The following is a 20,841-nucleotide window of genomic DNA, read 5'->3' as shown; positions in this document are numbered from 1 at the left end:
CCCGCGCCACATGTCAAGGTCAGCTCCAACCCCTACTGAGTGCTTCCTTCTCGCACTGCAAGCCCAGGCCCAGCCTTCACCCTAATGGGAGAGGACTGTGCCAGGGCACCTCCAGTCCTGGTGTGGTGGGGCTAAGATACTCCAGGAACTTCAGTTTAATTGTTGTATTTTGTGGGGTTTTTACAGGGCTAGCAAGGGAGATTGGCAGGGTATCAAGCCGGAACACAGGGGTTTTGGCTGCTACCCCTGGAGATCCCCAAATGACACCCCTGGGCCCTGAGTCATAGACATTGCTACATTTGAGAACCTTGAGACAAAATGGAGGGCATAGCATGCCAGCACACACAGAACATGGAGCCACAGAAATAGTAGAAGGAATAGCCTGCCATGTCTCTCTTATGCATCTGCTTCTGCTTATATGAGAAAACCCATTACACAAAATAATAACAATGATGCAGAGCCAGAGCTATTGGCATTGGCAGCAGCTGCTAATTAACATCCTAGCGTTCAGTGTCACGTCTTCTTGAAATGACATCTCTCTCGTTATGTACACAGACTGCCGTGGTGTCATCATATGAAGAACAGTTATGCTGCTGTCTCTGCGTCTTAAGTACCTTTATTAAAGTCAAAGGCAATTTGAAATACATCAGCCAGATGTGTTCATGAAAGCTTTCTGTATAACATCCCATAATTACTCAACTACATGATCATGCTTAAGTCATAAACCTGCTCCGACACTCAAGGTGTATGTGGCAATGGATATTAGTTTAATTGGGAGCTAAAATATAATAGTCTTAAATCTATCAAACAGGAGCCGGCTCATTCTATTAACATGCTAAGGTGAGAGAGTGAGGCGCGCTTAGTACACTTTGCACAATGAGCAGCTTCTAAGACATTATGCAGTTGCAATAATAATAATTCACAATGTTTAGCTATAGGAAACACATTCTGAAAGGATGCATGCACAAAGGGAAAGGCATTAGTGTTTGAAAGGTTTCTTTCCAGGATCATGCTGGCTGTAGTTTAGCATTTAAACGTATGTTTTATACCAACAATGTAACAGGACAGCACAGAATGTTTTGTTCTATATGTGTTTCGCATGGGTAGAGGTGTGAGCATGAGTGTTTCAGAAACGTAAGGGTGCCATGGCTGCAAAGCTCCAGTGGTCTCTCTTCCGCACTGCACCCCATGATGCACCGGCCTATTTCAGTCTCCAGGCATAGTGTCTTGCACCTTCACCAATGCATGTGGGTGCACTGACTCCAGTTCCATGAAAGAAATGTGATGCTGACCGTCCCAACAGTCCATGCATTCCCCATCATCCAGAGGATCATGGGCTCTGTGAACTAACAGTAAACTGCTGAACTGATAACATGAATGTGCAAACATGTGCAAACATTCATAGAACCGTGAACATACATCTGACCGGCACTGTGGGGGTATGGCACACCTACAATGGTACCAATTAGCTAGCAATCATTGGCTATGCCAACAGTTGTGGCTTTTCTTTAGCACTGCCACAATGGTACTAGCTGGCCATTCATGTCACTAGCTGTAAATCTGAGAGCACGTGGGCATGTAATACTAGTTCCTGTCAAATGCTTATCTAATACCTATACACAAGTCAAAACTGTTGGCTTTGCCAATTTTTATTTTTAACAAGACATCAGGCACACTTGGCTAATACCTTCTCATTACACGAGCAGTGCGTTTACAGCTCCATTTAAGCCATTGACTCTCAGAACACTGCTTTGAAATAACACTGCCAGGCACTTTGAGCACAATGTTTGATGTTACTTCTTGATAAAGTGAGCTCAAAGAGCGCCCAGGAGTACGTGTTTTGGGCGCGGAAGGGCAGGAAGTGGGTGGGGAGAGCGACAGGGATTATCATGGCCATGGGCCATCAATGGATGGGTACATAAACCAAAACCACCTACATACTTTGTGTCCCCTCTCATACCCTCTCTCCCTCCTAGCTGTACCCTAATGCAATAGTTTCAGGTTACATGTGCTCTTTAGCCCCACTCAATAGCCAAAACTAATAAGGGCTCCTCCTAATCCAAGAAAGCAGTCCATGGAAGTCTGCTCACCAATATCAGGGGGTGCTACCAAAGGTATTGAAGTAATCACTGATAAGGAACATCACTTTAGGACTAGGCCCGGTTGCTAAATAAGGGAATGTTGAATAGTGCCTGGAAAACTTGAATATTGATTAGAGGTATAACCTTTCAAGGAAAGTAGCGTCTAGCTAAGGAATTGGCAATATTTGTGAGTAGAGGAAGGGGCAGACCGAGAAAAAAGGAGAACTCTCCCGTGATCTAGACAGAAACGAGTAGCACAGAACAGCACTGCACCGAATGACGTCTCTCTCACCTGGTTCTCGGCAGTAGGAGAAGGTGGTTGATACAGCAAGTCAATGCATTTTCCTAATGAATATTTTAATTTGTATAGCACCCACGGTGCCCTGTAACACTTTGGAGTGCTCCAAACCAGGAGTAGACACAGAATCTGAAAGCAATGCACTGGACAGTAGGATTTTGAACCCGTTCGCTGGACCGAAGGTTTGGTCACTTCAAAGTAGCCATTTTTTAACAGATAGAACTGGCTCAGAGCAGTTCAGAAGCACAACCAACATTGGCACAAATCACATATTCTGTTCTCATCGAAGAAATCCAAACTAATGGCCAGACTAATCCCAATGGGAGGCGTCTGCAAGGTCTCTTTTTTATAACTCTGTTGATAGAATATTTAGTGGGAACATCACACGTGGGTATTGATCTTGATGCACAAGGGGAATGCAGTCAAATCGAGACAAGGCTGTAAGGTGGCCCCATACTGAAAGCATGAAGGAAAGTGAAACTTTTGACTTCCTTTGTCAGGGTTGTGAGCTGAGGGGCTACCCAAATACTGTGATGAAGTGAATTTCAGAGGCAGTATTTGCACCCTATGTGTTAAATTAGAGCCGGTCTTTGGTGAATAACGCCCATTTCCACCCAGGAGCACACTGCTTCTTCTTGGCTGTCCCATAGAAAGACATCTGACCAGGTAGATACTTGGAGTTGAGCCATGTGACCTTACAGTTAATGGAGCCATTGAAAACAATGCCCATAGGAAGATGTGTTTTGGGTGGAAATGATGATTTTGAGATGCCTTGTTCTCATCACATGTTTTTTTATTTTATGTGTTGTGCATTTCACTAAGATGGTACGTGAACCCCTTTCTTCTGGGATCCTCTTCTAGATCTTTTGAGCCACAGAAATCTCTGATTTAAGATTCTCAGTTCAGCACCAAACCTAGAGGTATTATTGGCGTGAGTTTTGCCCTATTGAAAAGGAGACACCCGATCCTATATATCTTTCAGGGAGTCTTGAAATTATTGAAAAGTATATTCAAAATTGCAAATGCATGAACATTGGAGCATCTCCTAGAATGAAGCCTTTACCTTTTGGAAACTAAATGTTTTATACCCAAATAGGCAAACGTTATTTTACTTTTCCTTGAGTTAATACGGGCCTTTATGCACAAGCAAAAAAAAACGCAATTTTACCAAACTACTCAAATGTAAAGAGATATTGGGACTCATTCCGAGTAGGGCGGTAAGGGACACCAGAAACCGGTAAGGAGACCGGTGCGGGTAATCCCTTACTTAATCCCTGACCAGGTGTTATGGACGGGACCCACAAAGGGACCAGGGCGCAAATAACGGGCTTGACATGTGCGAACCCGTTATTTGCGCCCTCCCCATTCCCATTGAGCCCTATGGGGGCTCAGTGGGAATGGGGAATGGTATTTTCAATGGTGATTTACCGGTCCCGCAAAGGTCGGAGTACACTGGTAAATCCCCATTGAACTAGACCGGTGCCGGACCCGTTATTGGTGGCAGTCATGGCGCAAATAGCGCCATGACTACCACCAATCTCAGAATGAGGCCCTTTGTCAATTGACCAACTGGCTCAAATCACAACTCTACCACAAAGTGAGCGCCCGCAAACGATCCTTCTCCTGTCACGCATCCACCATCTTGAACTCAGCTCAGAAATCCCCCACAGCTCCCCATTTCACAAATCTCTCAAAATATGGATTTTTCAACAACTAACCAAGGACTAAACCCAATGGATGCACAGTTCTGTGCTAATGTTAAAAGATGCCATCCCAAACGTTGGCTACCCACAGCCTGTATGGTGCTCTGCTGCTCTGGAACTAGCTCCACACTTTAAACAATAAAATAAAAATAGAATCAGTATGTTCTACTATTCAAACAAAACTGTGACAGACAGCTTCAACTATTTTTCATCTCTTGTTAGCCTCCGTTAAGGCTCTCGAAAGGCACCCGGGTTTACCTCTCACTCGGACGTCTCTCCACCTCCCTGCACCTGTGATGCTACCCTTTAGCCCTATGTCTTGTGACATGTGTGTTCATTACGGGGGGTGTGTGGGTGTTGCTCATTCATTAGTTTTCATCCGGTTCTGAGTTGTACAGCTAGGCTTTTAAATGTTTTCTGAATTTTAGATGGTCCTTCATGGTTTGTATGTCTCTCAGGAGGGAGTTCCAAATGTTTGCGGCTAGGCAAAAAAAATGCTGATCCACCAGGTTTTTTCCTTATGTGTGATTTAGTTTCAGGCGGATGTCGTTGCCGGATCTGAGTGTTCTGGTCGGCTGCTAAATGGTGATTTTCTTTTGTAGGAATTCTGCTCCTTGGCCGTGGATTGCTCCGAGCATTATGCACATTGTTTTGAATGTGATTAATTTTTTGTCTGCCAACCAGTGACGCATCTTTGCGCCACACTGATGTGGTCTCTTTGTGAGAGTTTGAGGAGTCTGGCCGCTGCATTCTGTATACATTGCAATTTCTTCATTAGGTAACCCAGCATTCCGAGGTATAGGTTGTTGACGTAGTCTATCCTGGACATAGGAAAATGATGGCTAGTGTTTTGTGCGTAAAGGAGAGGAATGGTAGGACCTTTTTGATCATGTGTAGGTGGAAAAAGCATTTCTTGATTATTGCGTTGACTTGCGTTGCTAGTGTTAGCTCATTGTCCATTAGGATTCCAAGGTTTTTACCTGTTTTTGATGGCGTGGGCACTGCTCATAGTTCTGTTGGCCATGGGATGTATTGGTTGCTTCCATGGTTTTTGGATATGATCATGATTTCTGTCTTGCATGTGTTGAGCTTGAGGATGTTTGTGTTTATCCAATCGTAGAGTTCTTTCAGACAATCTACTAGCATTGTGTTCTCCTCATGTACATCTTCAATTTTGTAGATGATTTGGGTGTCATCTGAGTAGTGGTTGCAGGTGAGGCAGTGCCTTTTGAGGAGGTTGATTTGTGGTGTCAAGTAGATGTTGAAGAGGAGTAGGGATTTATCAATACTGTTTCTGTTCATTCAGATAAGAACGATTTAATCCAGAGCAGTGCTCTATCGGTGATACCTATTTCTTTCAGTCTCTTGATTAGGATGTTGTGGTTGACTGTGTTGCATGATGCAGAGAGGGCAAGTAATATCCATGCAGAGTTTATGTTGGAGTCTGCGTTCGCCTTTTGGTCACCCCAGATAGAGGAAGTACCATCATTGTTCCTCTCATAAGCCGACTTGTGCCTGGTCAAATATTTAGCGTATTTCTACGTGTACCAGTGTTTGTTCATTGACATAGGTTTCTTGCAGTTTTGCTAGGTGGGGAATGTTTGATATCGGTCTCTAGTTAGAGAGGTCTTCCACATCTCCTGTAGTTTCCTTGAGGAGTGGGTTGATATACGCAGATTTGAAAGACTGCGGTACTCACCCCATTGAGAGCGATTGGTTGAAGAGGTTTCTGTGGCAATTCAATGGCATGCCTTGTGTGATGATTGATTTATAGATGTCTGGTGGGCAAGGTCCATTGGTGATCCTGATTTATTGCTAAGTTTCAGCAGCTTGGTGAATCTCTCTACTAATATTTGTGTGACGCTTTGCAGGTTATTATGTTGTTCCAGGGTTGATGGGGCACAGTGCATGGTCTAGTCGATTAGTCTGCTTTGTATGATCTGATCTATGTCTGTGATTTTATTTTTAAAGTGGTCTGCAAGGTGCTTGCATAGTTTTTGTGAAGGTCCTTTTGTGTTGTTGCATCCAGGTGGGTTTCACATCTCATTTATGATGTTGGATAGCTCTTTTTCGTTGTTGCTGGCTATTGTGATTCAGTTGTCATATTATTTATTTTTGACTTTGAAAAGGTCCTTTTTATATGCTCGGGTTTGTTTTTGATAGTTTATTCTTTTTGCCTGGTCATAGTTTTTCCACCAGTCTAGTTCAAGTTTCTTTTTTTTTTCTTCGTTGTACTGAGGTGGGGTGTGAACCATCTTGCCACTGCTTTCTTTTGTGAAGGGATGAAGTATTTTTTTTTTTCTGCAGAGATGCTCTCTATTGTTTTGGCGATGCATTCTGGATTAGGGCTGCTCTTTCATCTAGGTCGGTTCAATCCAGGTATGCAGTTGATGGTTTTGAGGATTGCAGTGGGCCTGGACTCTTCTTCTGAAATTGTTAGGTGGGAGGATGGGTTTTTATCTTCTGGAGGAGTGCTAGTTGATATCAGGAAGTTTGGGATTTTATGTTGATATGTTTGTAGAAGGAGAGATTGTTGTCAATAATGAACCCAAGTCATTTGGCACATGGGGCCAATTAAGGTGCCAAGCAATCAATCAAGGTGCATCTAATTCAGCCACCCTTGGATGGCCTAGTGTTCAGATTGATGGATTTGTAGAATGGGTTCTATTTTATTGGGATTGAGTTGGAGGTAGGTGCTTGCCTTTCAAGCTTCAGTGGAGGCGAAGCAGCTACTGAGGAAAAACACGTCTTGAGTACAATTAGCTTTGAGTTATGACTGACAATTGTCAATGTGTTGGTGAAGCAAAATATTAGGATCATTGAGAAGTGACCTGAGTGGTCCCCTATAAATATTAAAATTCACTGGGGAGACTATTGATCCCGGTGGGACTCTGCAGGTGACAGGGTGATGGGTCACATCGAAAGTAACCCATGCAGAACTAGTTGGAATCTAAGAGATAGGAGATTAACCAGTTGAGGACTGTGCCTGTGAACCTCTTTCTGTTATCTCTCCTTAAGTATCACCTCCCCTCAATAACAAAACCCACATCTGCTTTGCTGCTTCCATCCCTACGCAACACTGGGCTGTTATTTGGCATACTGCTCTCCCAACTCTCACTGTACAAAATATGTACCTGGAGCCCTGCTTCTCCATCCTCACAACACAAAACCCACCTGGTGTCCCAATTAAAGCAGATATTGCACAGTGAGATACCATTGTTTGTCCAGGATGCGCACACCAAAGCTAGGAGGTGAAGCTGATATTTGAGCCCAGTCTTCACAATAGCACTTTAGACGCTTAACTTCATATATTCTGGGCCCTTGCTGATATGAACATGTGTTCGTACTTTAAACACTTTAAGTCACACTACAACACACATCAAAATGGTGTACCAAGGACAGCTATTTGTGGTAATTATTTGACATAGGTAACAAATGGGACATCTATGAAAATACAAACCCCTTTTTGTTCTGGGGGGAAACCAGCAGACCAATTGAAAATAATCTGGAGAATTTAAAAGGACAGGTTTTATTTTTTGACTCTATTTAATGGTCTTGGTAGAATGCACCAATTTGGTATTTAACTTAGCCTGTGGGTGTGGGGGGCTAGCAGGCATACATTCACCCACTCAGTTCTTATCATACAATCTTCATACTGGGAGAACTTTTCACAGACAATGATCCACTCTTCACTCACTGCTGCTATGCACCTAAATATGTTCCCCTTTAAGTGTGATGCTGATCACAATAAATCTTGATAAATAGGTTGTTGCAAGGTCCTAGTGATGTGCTGTACTTTGCAGGACTCCTCTTGGTGACTCTGGTGGTCAGCGAGGGCTGCAAAGATTGTGAGGTTCTCAGGAGTAAGACTTGATGTGGATAGAACGGCAGGCGGGAGCTTCCCATCCACAAACAGTCATGTTCTTTTTGTTTTTCTGGAAATGTTGGCAATGCTTTGCTCGTGTTTATGGTGCCCAATGTCTAGAAATTCAAATGCAGCATGAGCTGTTCACTTGGTCCAAGTCCTCATGAGCCCTTCCACCCCTACCTACCAGTACCACAGAAATCCCTTCCAGCACATGGGAACATAACCATGGTGAGGTCATCCCCTCTGATGCCAGCATTGATTTCTTTCCCCACACCTTACAACATACCCAGAGCTATGATCTTGCATACCACTCCCAGAACCTTATCATTAAAGATATTTCTACAAACACTTTATAACATTACCAGAGTGAGATGATCGCTCGTACACCTCCCAGAACATCTCTCCTTGCATGTATGTGCATAACCAGAATGAGATGATTGCTTTTAAACCAGCAGAGAGATATTCCCATCACTTTATAACATAACCAGAGTGGAACCGGGCCATTCCTTGATAACCCAATATAATGGAAGTAGGCCTTACTCTGCTAACCAGGCCTAAAAAGAACTTGGCATTACTATTGTATCTAGAGCTGATGGAACCAGGCATTAATGTGCTAACTAGAGATAAAGGAACCTTGCATAAGTGTGATAACTAGATCTTATGGAACCAGGCATTATTGATCTATCTCGACATAAAGGAAACTTGCATAACTGTGATAACTAGACCTAATGGAACCAGCCATTACTGTGCTGACTAGTCATAAAGAAACCCTGCATAACTGTGAGAAGTAGGCCTAGTGGAACCAGCCATTACTGTGCTAACTAGAAATAAAGGAACCTTGCATGACTATGATAACTGGGCCTTATGGAACCAGCCATTACTCGACATAAAGGAACCTTGCATAACTGTGATAACTAGACCTAATGGAACCAGGCATTGCTGTGCTAACTTGACATAAAGTAACCTTGCATAACTGTGATAACTAGACCCCTAATGGCACCAGGCATTACTGTGCTAACTTGACATAAAGAAACATTGCATAACTGTGATAACTAGACCTGCAAACTAGTCCTAATGGAACCAGGTATTACTGATGTAACTGAGCCTATTGGTTTATGGCTCTGCTGTGCTAAATATACTTAACACAACCTGGCACAACTATGATAACTAGGTATAATAGAACAAGGCGTTGCTGTGCTGACTAGGCCTCTCAGAACCAGGCATTACTGCACTAACTGAGCCTAACAGAGCATGGCATGTCTCTGCTGATAGGGCACATAGAACCAGTCCTTCACCTGATCTTAATGGAACCTGTCACTTGAAAACATGGCCAAGAAACACAGATCAACCATTGAGAATTAGAGGTCAAAAGGTGGGAATATTATTTTGTAGGCGCACCCCATTCTCCTGCAATTCAGCGGTGCACACTCAGGCCAAAAAAGGATCAATGCAGGGTCTGTTTGGGGTATTTTTTTGATATGCACCTAAATTGTGAATTCTCTTGCACAGTCATTTCATGCATCTGGGGCGCTGTCATTCTTCAATGTTTCTCTGTCCTCTGCAGCAAACAGGGGTTGCTACAATGCATTGGTGATAGAACTATTGATAAAGGAGCCAGTGCAAAGGTGCACTTTGTAATGCACAGATAAAAGATGCACTCTTCTTGGAAGAATTTAGTTTCAACGTTTCAATTGTTTGCTTGCTGTAGTAACAAGACATTGTACAGTAGCTTGTCTACGACAGACCTGCAGTGTATCCTCAGTTCCTATCTTGCTGGGATATAAAACGGGTACATCATTTTAGGTTTTAATCGTGAGAAAATAAAATCAGGCAAAGGGAATTGTGGAGTGCAGGTGCTCCAGGGGAAAGCGGGGTTCATGAAGCCGGCTGCACCTGAGAGCGCATGAGACGGCAGTGCGCGCGAGGGCTTTGAGGTGCGCGAGGGGGGTGACGTCAAGGCGTCCATTCGGGGGCGTTGCCTGAACGCAAGGGCGCGAGCAGCGCTGGGCGGGAAGCTTGTCGGGGCCCGTTTCTGCTGTGTCTGATCACAGGGTCTCTTCTGTTCAGCAGGTCCAGGGTCACATGCCTCCGCTCATGATCCCGATATTTCCACACGACCAGCGGACATTGGCTGCGGCGGCTGCGGCCCAGCAGGGCTTCCTCTTCCCCCCAGGGTTATCCTACAAGCAAGGTAGGTCAGCGGCAACTTCGGACTGTTTTCACACACATACACGCAGCATGGGATGTCTGATCTGGCAGCTGGCCCTGTATAACTTGTTTTCAAAGCGACATTTTGCTGCAAAGTGTATCATTAATGTCACAAAACCTTTGGGTAGGACATCAGTCATCATACTGGCCTGTCCACAGAGTACCAAAGAAATAAATCATAGACTACCAATACCAGAATGCATTTTGTATTGATATGTGTATGGCACTTATGTAGCGTGAACCGAGCTAAGGAGCAGAGGAGCATTGTACAAGGGCAAATGTATGGTTAACACGAGCAATGTGTTGTGACAATCTCTGATGATGACGGCCAGGCATGCGCAGGCAGGGTCGGACTGGGGGGCATGCAATAGTCTCTGGCACCCAATGCAAAAGTGGCCCACAGTTGCAAGGGGCAATTCATTCCTTTTGTGACATGGTTTGAATTGTAGCCAAGGGGGAGTGTTTTGATAACATGTGAAGCAAATTGTGCAATGTAAAGAATGTTTATTTAGCAACAATGGTCAAAATCACTGGCGCAAAGTGAAGTCACTCATCAAATGGGCCCACATCAGACCAAAAAAGTCGCCCACATTGATTGAAAAAACTGGCCCACACTAGCATTTTGCAATTGCCCTGTTGCCCTATCGTCCAGTCCGGGCCTGTGCGCAGGTTTAGGTGCTTAAAGGGTCTTGGTGACAGTATGAAAAGTCTATCCCGATTATGTGCACTATTGCCTTCATTTCTGATACAGTGCTTCATGGTTTCAAAACAATATGAGTATTTTTAAAATTGTGCCTGCAATTGCTGTGAGATAGTCTCATGCAAATAGCGCAATGTGGCACAACATTGACAAGGACCCGTGTACATCCAGTTTGCAAACACTCACCAGCTGCACCAGATTCTAAGGAGAAAGCCCATATTCATTAAAAAAAAAATAGGTTTTAAGGCCTTTCATGCCTCTGAACTCATATTGGCACCTTAAAAATGACAATGGCTTCCTCGGCCTAGGGCCGTGGGCCAGCATAGAAATCTGCAATTCTGAAGAGTGAATAGTTCCCACTTCATTAACATGAATACAGCAAAGCATACTACTCACTCACCACTGTGCACCAGTCTATGAGCGTTTCAGAAAGGGGTTGCATGGGAATATGATACAGAAACATCTGTACAGGGGAACAAAGCCTGAAATACAGCAGTGAGATTTCAGTTCACCTTTAGCAGCAGTAGAGGGAGACAGAGAGTTGTTTCCAACCACAGTAAGTGGCGAAAGCAGTGGTGGACTGGCCTACAGGGAACTCTGGAGATTTTCCAGTGGGCCTCCAAACAGGCCTCTTTTTTTGAGAACCCTGCTGTTCTGCTGCTGTGCAGCACCCTGAAACACTTGTGTATGGGCACGATATAAATAAAATATCATCCCATATCATACCCTCTCTCTTCCAGTCAGCTCAACCTTTTATTTCTTCTTATCCCCCACATGCCTTTGAAGCAAATACTTTGTTACCAAGCTGCCAGTAAGCTATTTCTAACTCTTAAAAAATGTTTGACAGTATTTTTGTAATCTTTAACTACTTCTTAATCTTTATATAGAGACAAATGTGCTTTACAATTTCTAATTTGGACCTATTTTTTCCAAATTTCCTTGGAAGGAGTACCTTGCCAAGCCTACTTAGAGGGTCTGGGCTTGCTCGCTTTGTATGAAATGGGGCCACTTCGACCGTGGAGTAACTTTGCTGAAAATGTGGTGGGGGACCAGATAGCTAAAGGAAAGGGGGCCCTGCCAAATGAGGGGGACAAAATGGTGTGCCACGAAAGTTGGGGGGACAAAAATCCTTGCCCCCCCCTTAAAATTGTGCCCATTCACTTTGAAAAACATTTCCGGGTCCACTTTTGGTCTCCAGTCCAGCCCTGTGTTTGACAGTGAGCATGAACTCTGCTGCTACCCCAGTACACTACTGTGAGCATTAACTCTGCTGGTACCCGAGTACACTACTGTGAGCATGAACTCTGCTGGTACCCCTGTACACTACAGTGAGCATGAACTCTGCTGCTACCCCAGTACACTACTGTGAGCATGACCTCCGCTGGTACCACAGTGCACTACAGAGAGCATGAACTGCACTGGTACCCCAGTACACTAAAGTAACCATGAACTCCGCTGGTACCTCAGTACACTACAGTGAGCATGAAATCCACTGGTACCCCAGTACATTACCGTGATCATCAACTATGCTGGTACCCCAGTACACTACATTGAGCATGAACTCAGCTGGTACCCCAGTACACTACAGTGAGCATGAACTCTGCTGGTACCCCAGTACACTACAGTGAGCATGAACTCTGCTGCTACCCCAGTACACTACTGTGAGCATTTACTCTGCTGGTACCCGAGTACACTACTGTGAGCATGATCTCTGCTGGTACCCCTGTACACTACAGTGAGCATGAACTCTGCTGCTACCCCAGTACACTACTGTGAGCATGACCTCCGCTGGTACCACAGTGCACTACAGTGAGCATGAACTGCACTGGTACCCCAGTACACTAAAGTAACCATGAACTTCGCTGGTACCTCAGTACACTACAGTGAGCATGAAATCCACTGGTACCCCAGTACATTACCGTGATCATCAACTATGCTGGTACCCCAGTACACTACTTTGAGCATGAACTCAGCTGGTACCCCAGTACACTACAGTGAGCATGAACTCTGCTGCTACCCCAGTACACTACTGTGAGCATGACCTCCGCTGGTACCACAGTACACTACAGTGAGCATGAACTCCACTGGTACCCCAGTACACTAAAGTAACCATGAACTCCGCTGGTACCTCAGTACACTACAGTGAGCATGAAATCCACTGGTACCCCAGTACATTACCGTGATCATCAACTATGCTGGTACCCCAGTACACTACATTGAGCATGAACTCAGCTGGTACCCCAGTACACTAATGTGAGCATGAACTCCACTGGTACTCCAGTACACTACTGTGAGCATGAACTCCGCTGGTACCCCAGTACACTAATGTGAGCATGAACTCCACTGGTACTCCAGTACACTACTGTGATCATGAACTCCGCTGGTACCCAGTACACTATAGTGATCATGAACTCTGCTGGTTCCCCAGCACACTACTGTGAGCATGAACTCAGCTGGTACCCCAGTACACTACAGTCACCATGAACTCCACTGGTACCCCAGTACACTACAGTGATTATGAACTTTGCTAGTGAGTATGAACTCCGCTGGTACCCCAGTACGCTACAGTGAGCATGAACTCAGCTGGTACCCCAGTACACTACAGTGAGCATGAACTCTGCTGGTACCCCAGTACACTACAGTGAGCATGAACTCTGCTGCTACCCCAGTACACTACTGTGAGCATTAACTCTGCTGGTACCCGAGTACACTACTGTGAGCATGATCTCTGCTGGTACCCCTGTACACTACAGTGAGCATGAACTCTGCTGCTACCCCAGTACACTACTGTGAGCATGACCTCCGCTGGTACCACAGTGCACTACAGTGAGCATGAACTGCACTGGTACCCCAGTACACTAAAGTAACCATGAACTCCGCTGGTACCTCAGTACACTACAGTGAGCATGAAATCCACTGGTACCCCAGTACATTACCGTGATCATCAACTATGCTGGTACCCCAGTACACTACTTTGAGCATGAACTCAGCTGGTACCCCAGTACACTACAGTGAGCATGAACTCTGCTGCTACCCCAGTACACTACTGTGAGCATGACCTCCGCTGGTACCACAGTACACTACAGTGAGCATGAACTCCACTGGTACCCCAGTACACTAAAGTAACCATGAACTCCGCTGGTACCTCAGTACACTACAGTGAGCATGAAATCCACTGGTACCCCAGTACATTACCGTGATCATCAACTATGCTGGTACCCCAGTACACTACATTGAGCATGAACTCAGCTGGTACCCCAGTACACTAATGTGAGCATGAACTCCACTGGTACTCCAGTACACTACTGTGAGCATGAACTCCGCTGGTACCCCAGTACACTAATGTGAGCATGAACTCCACTGGTACTCCAGTACACTACTGTGATCATGAACTCCGCTGGTACCCAGTACACTACAGTGATCATGAACTCTGCTGGTTCCCCAGCACACTACTGTGAGCATGAACTCAGCTGGTACCCCAGTACACTACAGTCACCATGAACTCCACTGGTACCCCAGTACACTACAGTGATTATGAACTTTGCTAGTGAGTATGAACTCCGCTGGTACCCCAGTACGCTACAGTGAGCATGAACTCTGCTGGTACTCCAGTACACTACTGTGAGCATGAACTCTGCTGGTACCCCAGTACACTACTGTGAGCATGAACTCCACTGGTACTCCAGTACACTACTGTGAGCATGAACTCCGCTGGTACCCCAGTACACTACAGTAACCATGAACTCCGCTGGTACCCAGTACACTACAGTGATCATGAACTCTGCCGATTCCCCAGTGCACTACTGTGAGTATGAACTCTGCTGGTTCCCCAGCACACTACTGTGAGCATGAACTCAGCTGGTACCCCAGTACACTACAGTCACCATGAACTCCACTGGTACCCCAGTACACTACAGTGATTATGAACTTTGCTAGTGAGTATGAACTCCGCTGGTACCCCAGTACGCTACAATGAGCATGAACTCTGCTGGTACTCCAGTACACTACTGTGAGCATGAACTCTGCTGGTACCCCAGTACACTACTGTGAGCATGAACTCCACTGGTACTCCAGTACACTACTGTGAGCATGAACTCCGCTGGTACCCCAGTACACTACAGTAACCATGAACTCCACTGGTACCCCAGTACACTACAGTAACCATGAACTCCACTGGTACCCCAGTACACTACAGTGAGCATGAATTCCTCAGAATAAAGACAGCTTCTACATGCAGTGGTGATTTTAAGGTGACTTTGGGCTCCAAGGCATTGAGGTTATATTGTTATTAGCTCTGCTTAAGCCTTATTACAGTGAGCACATTTCACATACATCACACAGATTACCACCCACACAGGGCAAACCACGCCTGTGGCAATTGAATGTGATTGAGAAATGCTGGTGTTTGGCTCTAGCTGCCAAGTTTCAAGATACACTACTTAAGATCATGGTATATTCCTTGGGCCTTTGCTCTGTAATTTCAGGCGTTCCGCCAAGGAGCATCCTCTTTGCCACTTCAGGCTCTTCTGGAGAAGCCCCCCCAATAAAGCTGTGCTGGAAGCAGCTTGGTGTGTGGGTGTTCATGGCCAATGTATCTTCTAACAGTAAATTACTGCAGAAGACGCCTTCCGCGTCTTTAGGACCATGCGATTGAAGCTGTGCGATCTAACGATCATGAATGTTTAGGATGCATCCAGCACCATTGCTGTGATTCTATGAGACCCTGTCTTGCAGATCACGGATTACCATGTGTTACAGAGAGCTATGAACACCTTGCTTACTCTTAACCCCTTAAGTGCCAAGGACGAGTATGCTCGTCCTTTTTGCATAGACTTGCGTAGGAGTTTACTTATAGCATTTGAATGTGCACAGGCACACGCGCCCAGGCTCGCTGAGTGCTCTGCAGTTAACAGCACTCCTTGGAAGGAACGCTAGACACTGAATTCTGAAAAAAGGCTCATTAGATGTTTTTCTTTGGCTTACCAGTTGAGAGATCTAGTCAGGAGGTTGCGGGTACATGTTTGCTACCACCCAGGGCCATGATGCAGCCAATTCTTTGTGACTTGCATGCTGATAGCGGCATGTGAATGGAGAAATCGGGAGGTCTACCAACATTTGGCTGCCTCTAGTAGGCTTTTCAGAATGCAAATAATAACGACAGAAGTGGATTGGCTGTCATTTTTCTCTAGGTATCCTGAACATCTTACTGGATTTTGCTCTTGGATATGTCGACAAACCCTGCTTTACCTAGAGACTGCTCGCTCCAGAGAAGAGCCAGGCACACCTCTACACGGCTCTTCTGCTTTTCATGGGCTCTTCTAAATATGGGCCTGTCTCTGCCAAGGTCCTGTTGGCCTTATAGATTCCTGGGCCGGTCCAAAAATATGCAAATTCTACTCCACACTAGCCACATCCTTTTAAATAAGGTTACTGTAGCTGTGAAGTAATGCTGCTTCCCTGATCCCACTCAAACGACTGGTGGATATACGGGGCATATTATGATGTTTAGCAATGTATTGGGAACTTGCAGAGAAAACTGTGAGGCTGGAGATTAATAGGTGATGGCTGAGCGTGTGTAATTCAGTCCACTAGAAATGGATATGGGTTCACGGTCCACACCTTTTAGCATATGATGAAAAGCCTGTATAGTTATGCCATGCAAAGAGCAACGCCCCCTTAGCTGCTGTTCCAGGTCGCACTTATATAAATGCTTCAGCTCAGTTCCCACAACTATTGGCCATTCCCTTGCAATGTGCTCTCCACATTCCAGTCTGCTCGTCAATTCTAGAGACCAATGTGATGCAATTAGCTTGACAGATGCCCCCCAGAGCACCATGGGAGAGTGACGTAACTGACTTGTCTTGGTTTCGTAGGAATGTGATTTCCACCAAACCAAATGGGTTTAGACCATTCTAGAGTGTATATGTCCTAAGCTACGTTAAAGCAAATGTGGGCATGCAAAGTGCATTTTAATTGTCAGTGTAAAATGGCTCCCTTGTGATTTCGTGAATAGCCGGTGGGGCATTGTGTGTTCAGTAATGGGTTTCACTGAACGCCATCGCGCATTTACAGCGATGAATTACGAATTACACACATGCCCAAGGAGGAAGCCACTTCAAAAAGCTCTATTACGCTTGTGTATCAGGAGATGTTGAAAAACAATTGGGCCCTGGACATGTGCACAATTCTGGAGTTGAACATGGGTATGGTGTTAGGCCCAGTTCGAGGGCCTCCTGATTTACAGACAGATGCAGCATAACTGCCCTCATCCTCACTATACATCCTTTTGCAGGTACTCGGGGTGCATGAAAGTGAAAACATGCAGCCACTGTGGCACATTCTGACAACCCGTGCTCCTTCCCACTAGACAGTGAAGTTGCAGTTACCACACACTAGAGAGGGTGTTCCCAGAACCTGAGGAGAACTAGGGAAATCTCAACATCACGCGAAAGGGCATTTTCCCTACGATAAGTTCAAATTTTTTCCCTCACAATTTTAACTTGAAATCCTTGACAGAACCTATAGTTGATAAGAAGAGGTAGCTTTCCACAGCCTGGGTGCAGTTTCGCTAAATCTCTGCCAACAAGTGACAAATGCTCCGTTGTTCCAGCAGGGAACCATTCATCGCGTGGAGGGCCAATCAGTACGTAAGGGCTGGGTGTACACCTGGTTCTTGCATATTCAGGAGAGGGGAGGCCCTCTACCAATGCGCACACCCCTACTTAGAATTTGGATACTTGCCTAGGTGATGTGTAAGGGAATGTGTGTTGTGCTTGCTCATGGTGTGCAAACACGAGTGGACCCACAGCAGAGTGGCAAAGAGTTGCCCTGCTTTCCAAAGGGATGGCCACTGGATGTTTCTCTGTAGAGCTCAATGCTTTTCTTTTCTTTGTCCAAAACCCAAGTAAGTGATTTCTGGAGCAAAACCCACTGTGCTATGGCGATGGAATACAGCGCGTAGTTATTGGTTATTGTGAAATATGAAACAGATTCACCTTTCTCTGGACACCTCTCCCTCAATTTCTGTATTTGGAATTTTATTTTCAGTTACATGTATGCTACTCAGAAGCCTTTTCGCAATTCGAGGTACAAAGTCCAGCAATTCATTGTCTGATTTGAAATTCAGAAAGAGGTAACAGCTCAATCACAAAGCCCCAAGCGCATTGTTGTTTGTCAAGCTATCCACATAAATGATGATCCTGAAAATTGGACATGGTTATCTCCATCAAGCACTCGAGATGAATACATCTGGGCAGTAGGTGAATCACTCATCTCAAACAAATAACTAATTTCACCATCACATTTAAAGAAATAAAATCCCAAGTAGACGATGTTTGTCCACCGATAGACAATTTGCCAAGTATTTGTACTGATGTTCCCAAACTAGAGAAAATCTACTGGAGCGACGTCCAGCTGGTTCTTCATGCCCCCTCCAAACTGCAAGCAAGATCACAACCTCTTTCTAAAGGGAGACAGCGGATCCATTCCCAAATTGAGAACGTGCTTCATGGAAGAACGTGCGATCCCATGTGACATGTTTCAGCAGTCTGTGTACTTTTATGAAAGCAATTGATTATCACCACACCAAGGAGTTTGAGGAAGTCTAATCTTCCCTATTGAACATATTTTGATTTCATGGCGACATTGCTGGTGTCTGCCAGGCCTTCGTCTTTCCGACGACTCCAGGTTGTTCGCAATGCTGCCCCGCCTTCTTATGGATGCCACTGGTGCTGCGGCGGATTATCTTCCTGATCATGAGATGCCAGTCAGCAGTTCTCACAATTCGCATTTGCATTTAGCACACAGCACCACTTGCAGGCTCCTCGCCTCCCCTTTCCTCTGCTACCTCTAATGTGTACACATAGGCATGCTTTGTGCCAAAGTTCTCACCCTTAATGAGCAAGCAGCAATACATATGATTTAATTAACGCACCAGAAAGATGCATCTTTCTGTTTGATTTCTACCAGAACGCCATCGCTTCTTCTCCGCTCACTCTCATGCATAATTCTGGCTGCAAACAGCCCAGACTTCATCACGGTGGATTATTTTAGCACAGAATGTTAGCAAGACCTTCTTTGTGTTACTCTGATGGCTAGCTGTAAACTCGTTAGACTGCATCACAGATGGACATGTCGGCACTGATCTCCTTTCTGTTACCGCTTTCTGGCTGTAAACAAGATATGCTTCATCCCAGAGGTATGTCGCAGCACAGCATATCACCCAAACCTTCTTTCTATCAAACTGATTTCCTGCTGTAAACAAGATATACTTACTCCCAGAGGTATGTCTCAGCACATCATATCACACAGACCTTTCTATCACAGTGATATCCGGCTTTAACAAGATATACTTCCTCCCAGAGGTATGTCACAGCACAGCATATCACACAGACCTTTCTATCACACCGATATCCGGCTGTAAACAAGATATACTTCCTCCCAGAGGTATGTCTAAGCACAGCATATCATCCCGGCCTTCTTTCTGTCACACTAATTTCTGGCTGTGCACACGATATACTTCCTGACCTTCTTTCTATCACACAAATGTCCGTCTGTAAACAAGATATACCTCCTGCCAGAGGTATGTCTCAGCACAGCATATCACAAGACCTTTGTATCACACCGATTTTTGGCTGTAAACACGATATACTTCCTCCTAGAGGTATGACTCAGCACATATTAGCCACACCTTCTTTCTATCACACCAATTTCCAGCTGTAAACAAGATATACTTCCTCCCAGAGGTATGACTCAGCACATATCACCCAGACATTCTTTCTATTGCACCAATTTCCGGCTGTAAACAAGATATACTTCCTCCCAGAGGTATGACTCAACATAGCATATCACCAAATCAGCACAGACAAAGGATGGAGAACTGATTGACATAAGGTACCAGAAGAAGGCCCTTTGGTGGAAACCATTGAAGGCAAAGCAGCTCCATGTAGACATTGCGAATTCCACCCTGACATGAGGGCTTACCCAGCGTAGTGTGTGCTGGGCGGCCTATATTTCCAATATGAATTGCAGAAGTGTTGGCCCAATACTGAAGCAATACTCTGCTGTACTATGGGGTGTGCTGATACAAAATGTATTTTAATTTTGCAGTGAGAATTCCTTAATACCACACTTGATCTGACAGCACGCGTTGCTTTTAATACCTTATCTGATATGGGTCCTGGCATCATGTGTCGTTTGCCTTCTCTGCCCACAGGGGCTGACTCACTAGATTAGTTACCACCTTGCTTGAGGAAAATGAACAATAAAACACAGCATCAGCCTTTGCATGGGAGAGATGGGGTCCAGTGCCTAAATACCAACCTGGTGCCTCCAGTTCTTCTCTAGGCTTCAACCCATGATCCAACAAATTCGGCGTTTCTGGCCAAATCATGATTTCTGCTCTGTATACAATTGTACATATGTGCTGTGTGTCTGTGTAGTGTTAACGTGCAAAACAAATCTAGAATGTTCCAATTATATGTTCGTATGCAGCCCGTCCCCTCATCGCATCATAGTTGGTATACGTTGCACCCAGACTCCATGCCATTCTTTGTGCAGCACCTTATTTTTGAGTTGCTCCCATTTGCAATAAATGTTATTTGTAACAGTCCCCAGTGCGATGCATCATCACATGGTGTTGTCAGTAAATTAATTTTTTTGAGACGCTCAGGCCACATATAATATGCTATGGGAACATAAAAGTTCAAAGCCATTTGCTTGATAAAAGGAGAACCTCTTTTTTTTGCTTTTTCAATTCTTGTAAAGCAGGGGCTCATGCTGATGCATTTCGGACAACTGTCCTTCCTCAGGGCGGGCTCCAAACGTATTCTTATTCTAGGTCAATCCTAATGCAATCCAGTCACTACCAATGTTGTGTTTCACTCTTGTCAAGCAAATTGATTCAAAAGTTTCCAACAACCAAATCCTTATGCTGATTCCAACTGTACCATCTTCACACAGAATGTATCCTTTCTGCAGAAGCA

At 44.9% G+C, this 20,841-nt stretch overlaps 1 protein-coding gene across 18 annotated transcripts in view; it reads left to right on the top strand.

Moving 5' to 3' along the window:
- The window catches only part of SOX6 (SRY-box transcription factor 6), a 1,055,545-nt gene that overhangs the window by 793,244 nt on the left and 241,460 nt on the right, over positions 1-20,841 (top strand). For 14 of the 18 annotated variants that reach the window (XM_069623758.1, XM_069623756.1, XM_069623746.1 and 11 more), the window contains one exon: positions 10,018-10,141. In XM_069623758.1, coding sequence (XP_069479859.1) covers positions 10,018-10,141 — 124 coding nt within the window. The remainder of the gene's footprint in view (positions 1-10,017; positions 10,142-20,841) is intronic. The other 4 variants (XM_069623761.1, XM_069623751.1, XM_069623753.1 and 1 more) reach the window with 1 other exon arrangement.

The sequence above is a fragment of the Ambystoma mexicanum genome, chromosome 11, assembly GCF_040938575.1.
Source record: "Ambystoma mexicanum isolate Mex_15411 chromosome 11, UKY_AmexF1_1, whole genome shotgun sequence".
Classification (NCBI taxonomy): Eukaryota; Metazoa; Chordata; class Amphibia; order Caudata; family Ambystomatidae; genus Ambystoma; species Ambystoma mexicanum.
The sequence above is the reverse complement of the archived record's forward strand: the minus strand, read 5'-3'. Positions and strand labels throughout refer to the sequence as shown.